The sequence below is a fragment of the Macaca thibetana genome, chromosome 8 (assembly GCF_024542745.1).
Source record: "Macaca thibetana thibetana isolate TM-01 chromosome 8, ASM2454274v1, whole genome shotgun sequence".
Lineage (NCBI taxonomy): Eukaryota > Metazoa > Chordata > Mammalia > Primates > Cercopithecidae > Macaca > Macaca thibetana.
In genome coordinates this window covers 80,303,128-80,313,204 of record NC_065585.1, presented here as the reverse complement: position 1 = coordinate 80,313,204, position 10,077 = coordinate 80,303,128, and the positions used below count along the sequence as shown (strand labels likewise).

Below are 10,077 nucleotides of genomic sequence, written 5' to 3'. Positions count from 1 at the left end.
GTGAAATACATGATTTAATTATACTCCAAAAACAAATTAAGGACAGGCCTTCTACACAAATTGGAGGCAGCTAAATGCTCTTTTGTGCCTGCAGCCCTCGGGTTGTTAAAGAGGCTGCTGATGCATGAGAAGTAAGTGACTGATTTAACTCATTGGGATGCAGGAAGCGACCTGCCCTCTTTTGAAAAAAAGCGAGAGAGAGAGAGAAAGAGAGAGAGTTCGAGCTTGAGAAGAGAGAGGGAGGGGAGAGGAGAGGAGGGAGAAGGAAATGACAGAGGGGGGGCAGAGACAGAGAGAGAGAGAGAGAGAGAAAGGAGAGAGAGAACGCAGAGGGAGGGAGGCAGGGAGGGAGACCAAACCCCCGCTTTACTGCGTTGAAAGCTTCTGAATTTCAAGCAGAAAGTAGAAGGAGCTCCAAAGGCAGTGAGCATCTTTCCTTGGGCTGCGTGTGCCGAGCGTAGACAATGAAAATCTCCATCCCCCTCCCCCATTCCCACTAGGCTACAAGATTCTTGTTTTCGTTCCTTCTCACCGGTGGAAAATGTGTAAAATCAAAGATGTAGAGGTGTGTAGTGATTTTTTCAAAAGCCAACTAACCCACCGCACGGGCTGCGACGCGGATTACCCGAGCGCACGCCGGCTGTAAGTACCATCCTTTCCTGCTGTAGCCGGGGTCTGCGTCCCGGGCTGGGCTGGGAGTGTTCGCTTTGTGAGTCGGGTTGTTGCTTGTGTTTTGGTTCACAGGGGCTTCTTCGAAGCTTGCACTTTTCGCATGTGAGCGGGAGAAGCATTTCGCCGGTTGTGGGCGTGCAGAACACGATCCTGGTTGACTTTGATGCGGTGACTTGGGGTGGCGGGCGGGGGGCGGCGGGAGGCGCTGAGTGGAGGAGTTGCCGCGTCGCAAGCATCCTTGAGAGCCGCCGGCTCAGCTCGGGGCTGTAAGGTTGGTTCCTGGCAATGGATGGAAATCAGGTCACAGAGATCCCTAAGCTCGCCGGGCTCCCAGACGCACTTGGGGGACAGAATGGAATTGGAAGGAGGGATCTGAAGAGGAGGAAGGGTACCCGTGTTCCCCCATCCCGGGCCTAGAATGGAGCCCCGGCCAGCCGCGGGTCGGGCCCCTCGGTTTTCAGGACTTATTCTTGCCGAGGTTGGCTCGCACGCCAGCATCGCGCCTTCGGTGCGTCTTTTATCTCCATCTCAAATAAGGGATCTTCTTGGGACCAGGACTGAATGAAGGTGGGAGAGAGGGTGTGTCTCACGGCGCCCAGGAGGGAGAAATTGTGGTTCTGAGAAGGTATTTTTTGGCCTCTTGAAAATGTGCAAGAATTCCGCGGGCCCAGGCTTTCTTTGTGTGGCGGGCAGCGCCAAGCGCTTTGTGCTTCACAAGGAGAAAATGGCGAGTCCTATTGTGTTTAGGCCATTTTCTTCCGGTACCAGAATTTTCCCAAGTTCGAAATACTTCTTCAGAAAGTAGCCTTCTCACGCCCAGGAAAGTGTGAATCGCTGAGGCTCGGCCCCATGGCCTGGCGTGGGTGCCGACCTCAGTTTAAAACCAAGGGCCTGTTTTCTTACCGTTGGGATACTTGTATCAAAGCACAGATATGACCGGTTTGTGCTGATCGGTGTCCTCCAAAGATCAACAGCGGCTCTTGGGGTTTGGGAAAATAAGTGTCTATTTAAATATGCATATATACATACATATATAAAACATATTTTTCCTGATAATGTGAAGGAGAAAATAAAAAACGAAAGACAATTACATTTTTGAAAGAGGCAATATTTCTTTCCCTTTCTCCTTTCTCCCCCTCAAGGAAACCCCAAGAGATGTTAAATGTTACTCTGCCGGGTCAGTCTTTTGTTTTTTAAACTGAAGATGAAATGCTATTTTGGATGGAAGAATTATTCCTCATCTTAGCTACTGGAACATATGCTTTGCTAGAAAAAAAAAATGTAAGGCGTTAGAGATGGATTTAGTTTAATGCTCTTAGCCTGTGTGTGTGTGTGTGTGTGTGTGTGCTATCTATATGCCTCTATATAGCGATGTAAATATGGAGAGAGAAATGATTGAAAAGGTTGTTTGGCTTTTGCCCCTGAATTTGTCATTTTTGTAATTTTCCCGCACTTGTTAAACCATATGTAAAAGTGGAAAAAGATGCCTATACAAGAATGTCTATGTCTCTTTTGAAAACCGCCAAAAGAATATTGCAGGTTGAAAGATATTATTTCCTATTTACTACAATTATTTGGATCTTTCAATGGAGTGGTGGTTTTGTCAACTCAAAAATAATGAAATGCAAACTTTCCCTATCTGCTTCCTGTACCTTCAATTTGGTGGCAAATATAGAAAAATGAAAACAACTGGGATGGGGAAGAGAACTTAAAGCCTATAGCGTTTCCCCCTTTTGATATCATTTTAAAATGCTAGGGAGTCTAATTTGTGCAGAAGCGTTGTGACTTTCATTTTTCAAAAGGTAACACTAGCATATCCTTTCATGTGGATCAAGACCATGGACAGCGAACTAATATTAAATCACTGAGCAAAAAGGACTCTAATAAAATGTTGAGACCTGAGTGGAAGTTTACATTCAAAACATGTTAGAAGTCAAACATAATCTTTTTGGTCTTTAAAAGGAATTTTAGACTGGTAAAATGTGGCATTTCAAACTTATTCTACCAAGTTTCAAAGAAACAATGATTATGTGTTCAGTTTTTATCCTGCCTTGAATAGTATATATTATTTATCCAATTAAAATAAGATAAAGCCCACCTTTTGGTACTGGTACATATAAAATTTAAATCTATCATTTTTAGATGTAGAATGTTTTTCATAAGGCCTTGAAACAGAATGGGGATAGAGAAATTTTACTATTTCAGACTGGCATTGGCTGAATGACACTACAGAAAATTAAATTGATTTTTATCAGTGACTGAATTTCTAAATGCATAAAATTGGGAAAATTAAATGCCACTTTGATAGACAGGAATAATATGAATGGAGATATAATCCAGCTATTCCTTTTACCCCTGTGTAGGCATTGTACTCTATAACTGACAGTGCAATGTTGTGAGCAAGCATTTATTTTTTTTCCAAGAAAGTCACAGATTTTTTCATATATACTGCTTAGATTTGGGGCACAGGATTGGTTCAGTGTGGCTCTGTGCTGGAGATCAGCTTATTTTGTTTTATACATTGTTTGAATAGTCTTTACTCCTTTACAGAATTAAAATTCATTTAAAACAATTTCATTTGTGGATTACATAACTTATTCAAAATTGCTCATTTAAATTTCCAGTTTGATGTGTCTTTTGGCTTATTTCATAACCTGACTTTAGTGTGACCTGTAAAGGCCTGGAAAATCATATAAAGCAAAAACAGAATGCAGGTTAGAAAAATTAAAATAGTTTATAATTAAGTTAAAATTACGTCAATTTAAAAGGACCTTGGAGTTTATAAATAAAGTAATTTTTGATCTTTATTCATCAGCTTTGGCTATAAAATGAAACTGCAGTTCTTTGAATGTGCAGGTTGCTAGAATTAGATGCTACATATATTTTGAACACACACACTTATTTTAATATTTTATTTTTAGACAACGTATTCAAAGTACTTGAGAAGAATATGCAATGACATTTTTTCCGTGTCCTAATCAGGACCATGGTGAGGTCCCCGTGGTTTACCTAGTGGTGGTCCAGGGCTCTGGTTGGGACGCTGAGTTATGTTGGCAAAGAGTCATTGTTTTGAAAGGCACATTCGTCCGGCATGGCATTCGTGATAAGATTAAGCATAAACCTAAACCTTGGCCTGGGGGGAAGGAAGGCTGCGGGGTTGAGAAGAGGAGATGCAGATTAGCTCTGCTTTTGCTGCTTGCGCACGTAATTAAGAGGCGGTCCCTCAGCTGGAGCGTGGGCTCTGTCCGGCCTAAGGTGCTTATTTTCCTGTTACTTGGCCAACCAAGTGTGAGTGAACAGGAGCCCGAGAGCTTAAATGCGGGATCTAGATAAGGTGTCGACGGGTTATGGGCGCTTGTCTCCATGTTAGGTAGAGGCAACTGAGAACGGTGACTTTGGCTTGTTTTGAGAGAGCTTGGGTTTTGACAGCAGGACGGCGAAGGGAGCGCTTGGAGAGGCTGGAAGCTCGACGTCTTAGGGAGCTGCCTACGGGCACTGGGTTGACGCCAAGGGGTTGTCGGCAAGGGCAGGGCTCTTGCCCTCTGCTGTACCCAGGCTCTGCAATTGGGGGCTGCAAGCCTTCTGCGGCTCTTTGGTTTCAAGGACACAGCGAGCTGCTCAGGACTTTGGGAGCCAACATCTGTCTGACTGGTGACGTCAGCAGCCCGTGTAATCCTCTTGTGCTGAAGGCAGATGCCTTATTTGTTTGGCTGGAGCGAGCCATTAATCCCTAATTCTGGATCAGCAAGCGAGGGGGAAAGACCGGACTGCTCCGACCCACCCCCTCCCTACCCCCACCTCCCACCTTAAAGCACCTTATACCACGGAAGCCTCTCAGCCTCTTCTTTCCTCTGCGAACGCGCTGAGCAGCGATTGAAAACGTTTTGGTCCTCTCCAGGTTTGAGCAGGGCTAGCAGGTCTCACTCTGGATTTCTAGGGCTATGGGTGCATGTAATTCTTTCTCTCATCGATCCTTTCGATTTTCTTGCCGTTCTTGCAGTTTGCAGGGTCCTAAACCAAGAGGGGTGGAGACTGGAGAGTGCGGGTCTGGCGTGTGGTCTAAGGGAGGGGGTGAGGCTGGGGAAAGGGGGTGCAGAATGCGGGAACGGCTGGAACTGCACAGAAGGACCATCTGCGGGCGCGTTTTCACGGCTCCAGCTCCCGAAATCGTTTCTCTGGACTCGGAGGTGTCCGCAGCGCGTGCACCCTCTTTGGGACTTCCGCAGACCGGACCTACGCTCACAGCCACCGCACCACTCCCCTCCCCCCGGCCTGCGGGCCCCGCACTCCGTGGGCTCAGGATCCCCTCCGCGTCCCCCTGAAGCCTGGGGACGGAGGTCGCGACCGGCCGACTGGGGTCCTGTCCTCTCGTCACCTTGTGTCCCTCGCGTGCTCCCTCCCGCCTCGTGTCCCTGCTCCCCACCCTCCCCCTCCTCTCTCCCACCTCCCTAACACTGCGCTTTGATTCTGTTTTTCAGGGGCGCATTCTGGGGTCTCTGCGCAAGACCAGCTCTCAGCTCTCTCTCCTTTCCTCGGACTCTGGAGCGGGAGCGGGCCTTTCCCTCGGGCCGACCACGCCGTAGGGGACGCCATGAAAAGAGCCGTCGCGCCCGCTGCCTCCTGCCCGCTGCGCAGAGGGCTCCGCCCGTAGAGGTCAACTTCCCTCACCCTTTCCTCTCTCCTGCTCGCCCTCCCTCCGCTCGGCCCAGGCGCTTCCAGCCGCAGACTCTGGCCACAGGCTGAGGAGTGCGAGTCGGCTGCGCTGCCCTGAGCCGAATCGCCCTTCCGGGCCCAGACCCGAGTTCCGCGCTCCCGGGCAGTGGGAAAGCTTTAGTGAGCAGCCTTTTCTCTCCGCAGCAAACTCGTGGCCAGACCAGATGGGCCGCCCAGCTCTCTCGGGACTAGGCAGGTGCGGTTGAGTTAATTTTTCCGCATTACAAAGAAAGATGACCCAGCCCGCCCTCGGACTCCCTTTTCCCAAAATCTCCCAACCAAACCCGCGGTAACGTTATCAGAGGACACAGAGACCAGGCATATCTGTGTGTTTATCTTACAGGCACACAGGCATGTTTGTTTTCTCTTTTATGTGCTAGATTTCATCCCTGACAGCAGAAAATGATTGGCAACGATTCTGACGGAGAACATGCAATGGCGTGGTCCTTAAAAACCTGCCATTCCTTACAAGCGCCTTAGAAAGGATTCAGGGCGGACCAACTGGGTTAATTGCATTCAGTAAAATAACACTATTACAAAATTAGATCTGTACCAGAGGGGTAATTAACTTGGATCCACGCCGTCATTTGAAAACTAGATTTATAGGCGTATGTATGTTTTTAGGCGTGTGCTGTAAATGGCATGGAGATATATGCATATGCATACGCAGACACACGCACTCGTCTACACTTCCACGGAACAGACTAATTAACAGTGGCTCTGGCAGATGTGTCAGAGATGAGCAGAGACAGGAGCTGGGCTTATGAGTTATGACTCTGGGAGTAGAGACTCAGAGCCGGGGGCGGGGGGGCGGGGGGATGGGCAGGGAGAGAAGAGTGGTAGTCGCAGTGGGTCTGATACTTTCCGGATCAAGATCAGAGGCTCTGCCCTCCGTGTTCACAGCGGACCTTGATTTAATGTCATACAATTAAGGCACGCGGTGAATGCCAAGAGCGGAGCCTACGGCTGCACTTGAAAGACACCAAAGCATCTCAGGGTCAGAAAGGGGAAAAGGCAATTGCAAGGAATTTAGGGGGTGGTAGGATGAACCCATCACTTGCCGCATAAATGTCCCCCTACCCCCACCCCGGACTGATTCTCGAAGCAAACTAGTGTTCGAAAGGGAAAGGCTCTTACTTTTCCATTAGAGCCGCGGAAATCCGCAGGCAAATCTCCAAGGAGAATTTTAGGGAAGCTTCATTGACAGCTGTCAGGAGAGCAGTAGTTCCCGTCCGTGCAAATATTCCAGAGAGTTAAAGCATTTAGAAAGCACTGGTTCTTTTAAGAACGGAGTGTGATTGTCTGCAGTCCTGGGCCAAGCTGGGAAAACAAAACGGAAGAGAGAGGTGTAACATTTAACAGGGTCCTGACCACACTGCGCAAGAAACCGCAAATGAAAGGTCCAAACTTTGGAAAGATCTGAAGAACACCTGCCGCCCGCATTTCCCCTTGACTTCTCCCTTTCTCTTCCCAATCTCGAGGCGTCCATGCTTGGCTTTAAAAGGCCAAGATAACTCTCTTGTTTTGGCATTGTCGTAATGTCCAAATCGGCCAAAGGAGTGGGATAAGGGGAAAGGATCAGGTCAGAAACTTTAGAAGGACTAGGTAAATTAATTTATTTGGAAGCCAGTGAGGTGGACTATGTTTAGGTAGTAGTTCCACACCACGACTTTGGAGCCAAAGAAAAGCCCAGGCCGAAAAAGCAAGCCTTGATGTCTTTGTTCTGCCTTGGCCTGCAGGGGCTGGGAACAAAGGACAGGGGCTAAGAGGATGCACCAAAGTAGCCGCGCCCTCCTTGCCTGGCGCTGTCCGCGGTGCTGACCGTGACCCTTTTCTCTCTCCGTAATCAAACTGGAAAAGCAATAGGACCGTCCGGTCCCTACTCAAAAGAAGAGTAAGATATTAGGTAATTTGAAAAATAACATTTAAAAAGAGAGAAAGGCCACATACAGCAAAACAATATTTTGCTGAAATCGTTCCCTCAAGCTGTTGCTACCCTTGCCTGATACTTTTTGGTCTTCACGTAGGAATGCACACATACATTCAGTATACGTATATGGGGAAACAATTTCCACTTTAGGCTGAAACGTAAATCCTTCAGTGAGCAGGATTGCAAGAAGGAAATTGAGGAGAATGAAGGCTTTATTATTATCCTTTTCTTTCTTAAGTCATCTTCCTTAAAACAGAAACATAAGGTTGTCAGCCGCGGATTTTAGTGCTGACTTGGTCACCAAAGGGACGTGCAATGGACTCAAGTGTGGGCCTCGAGGCTTAACTAGAAAGGGGTGGGTCGGGGACCCACCAGGTGAAACAGGGCAGGAACCCACGCAGGCTGCCACTTTCGTTCAGGTTTGGTAACTGGGCAGCCTTAGTAGACGGGTACAGATGGCTGAGCTCTGCAGACCGCTCCGGTGCGCAGGAGCCTGCTCGACTCATCCTTGCCGGCGGGAGGCACTGGAGGGCCAGGAGGCCTGAAACCCGCACTGCGGAAAAACCGACCACAGCCGCATCCTCATAGCTCCCGCGACAGAAAGAGGCAGGGCAGTTTACTAAATCCTATGCAATGAAAATTCGCCTTAGGACTCGAAGGTTGGATGGGTCAGTATTGATATATTTTTTAAAAATCTAAATTTCTTAGCATATTTCATCGTTCTTAGATATTGAAAATATTAATACCAACAATACAAATTTAAATTCCCTAAGTAATGAATCAAAATGGCAAGGGAGAGAGAGAGACGGAAAATCTACTAATTCGTAGCCAGCCTGGCTGGCTATTTCTTAAAAGAAATTTCTATACATTTGCTTAAGTTTGTCTATAAATTCACAAATATAAAAGCTGTTAAAATTAGTAACAGACAAAATAATTCAGGTTGGACAATAGCGGCAGCAACACCGATTTTGATCCAGGTATAACAATGGGCCATGCATTGACAATGATCTAAAAGATATGTGTTCATTCAGTTTTTTTTTTTTTTTTTACACGGGACATAAATATATCTTAAAATTCATGAAATAAAGTGGCCAGGTGCAGTATCCTCAGAGAGCTGCCTTCTCACCCCGTGCCTCAGGACGGATTTTATTTGTCCTCAAATTTTAGAACTCTGCAAGTCAGGTCTTTCACATTCATCGATTACTTTGGTTTATATTTAATTTTATCCAATTTGGGAGTGGGTAGGTAAAGCACACTGGAAAATAGGGGCTGCTTGAATTACAAAATTAAAGGGTTGGGAATATTCCTCTTGTGCCAATTAAAAGCAGTCGTTGGAAGCGGAAATGAATTTAAAGCATTACACGTTATCATGGCGGCCTTGCTTTCCTTCCAGTATTCATCCAATTGCGCTGATATCCTGCATCCACATCTTGCGTAATCCGCAAAGCTGGTCCAGGGCTGCAAAATCGTCCTGCCTGATTCCGTTAGAGTTCATACTACCTCACAGGAGCAAACCTAATCCCCTCAGCCTAATTCTACCTGTTTAGGAAAATCTAAACTCGTCCTTCAGAAGGCTTGATCAGTTTAAAATTACTTTCTAAATAGAAATGAAATACGTGATATGAGAGAGGTTAAAATACTGCTTAAAAAGGGAAACAATGTAGTAATTCGGTTGCCTAGATGAAACCGAATGGCTATTGATCTGTGATGTTTCTAGATTTTTAAAACTATGTACTTTCTATTTCTTTGGAAAATAATCATCCAGTTTGATGCCCATTACAAATTTTCCTGCTATGAAAGAAATTCTATGTGCGGCAGTTTTGCAATAAAACAACCCAGGCTTCGCAATTGGAGAACTTCGGTGCGGCGTGCCGTGGGAGTCCTTTGACAATCTCAACTTTCATCTAGGTATGAAATTAAAGCTTCTCGGAATAATTTAGGAACAGCTTGACCCGTTGAGATACTCAAGGACAACCCTCCAGGGAAATAGTATATTTCCTTCCTGGGAACAAGATGCTAGCGCGGTGCACCGGGAGGTATCCGGTGTCAACAATGCCAGAACGCCCTCTGCTGCCTCAAAGAGGTAGGACATCAGTTACAAAAGCCAGATGGCACAGTGGCAATAAGCGGAGGAAACATTAAGCTCTTAGAAACGTTTATCTGTGAAATGTAAAAGCGCTCATCACATTCTACTTTTGAAAGGGCCACCTGATTTTGATTTTGAGCACTCCTTGGATGATATCTTCTATTCTGGAGGATAATGAAAAATCCGTGTTTTGAAATTTTCAGATTATTTCTGTAGTTATATTTCTCCACCCTTTCTCGAATTTTATATGGAAATACGAAGTTGCAAGTCGAAGTGAAAAACCTTTGTGTAAACAGGTGAGTGGAGAAGACGACCTGACTTCTCTAGATAACTAAGATCTAATAAAGAGAGAAATCTTAATTAAAATAAAGATACCGAGCACATGTTGTTGCATTAGTTTAAAAAGATAATAATAAAAAGAAATTAAGTCTCGATGTAAATAATTGTTTTGTTGTTTTGTTTCAGTGATTAATCCAAATTTTGACCAGGCTTTAAGTTTTGAAATAAGAAAGTGAATTATTTTAAAGAAGAAGAAAAATTTGCTTCATTTTAATGTGTACACTATTTTTGCCCTTAAAACCTTTACAATATACTTATACACACACACTCAGCTTGCAAACCCTCCTTTAGAAAATAACCCACTCTGAGTAGAAGTAATCAGATATGGTAGCAGCAT

The 10,077-nt window shown here is 45.7% G+C and overlaps 1 protein-coding gene across 3 annotated transcripts; it reads left to right on the top strand.

Moving 5' to 3' along the window:
* The first annotated feature begins 215 nt into the window (after positions 1 to 215).
* LOC126960587 (uncharacterized) lies at positions 216 to 5,929 on the top strand. Of its 3 annotated transcripts, XR_007728065.1 has the most exons (4): positions 4,579 to 4,859; positions 5,151 to 5,325; positions 5,530 to 5,581; positions 5,766 to 5,929. XR_007728065.1 is itself a non-coding variant. In XM_050800263.1 (3 exons), exons 1-3 carry the CDS (start codon positions 542 to 544, stop codon positions 5,575 to 5,577), a joined length of 324 nt encoding a protein of 107 aa, XP_050656220.1. In that variant the 5' UTR covers positions 216 to 541; the 3' UTR covers positions 5,578 to 5,929. The 3 variants fall into 3 exon arrangements, 2 of the variants coding, with proteins under 2 accessions (XP_050656220.1, XP_050656219.1); XM_050800263.1 differs by lacking the exon at positions 4,579 to 4,859 and adding an exon at positions 216 to 642 and having other exon boundaries at positions 5,530 to 5,929; XM_050800262.1 differs by lacking the exon at positions 4,579 to 4,859 and adding an exon at positions 216 to 642 and having other exon boundaries at positions 5,151 to 5,929.
* Positions 5,930 to 10,077: the final 4,148 nt, after the last annotated feature.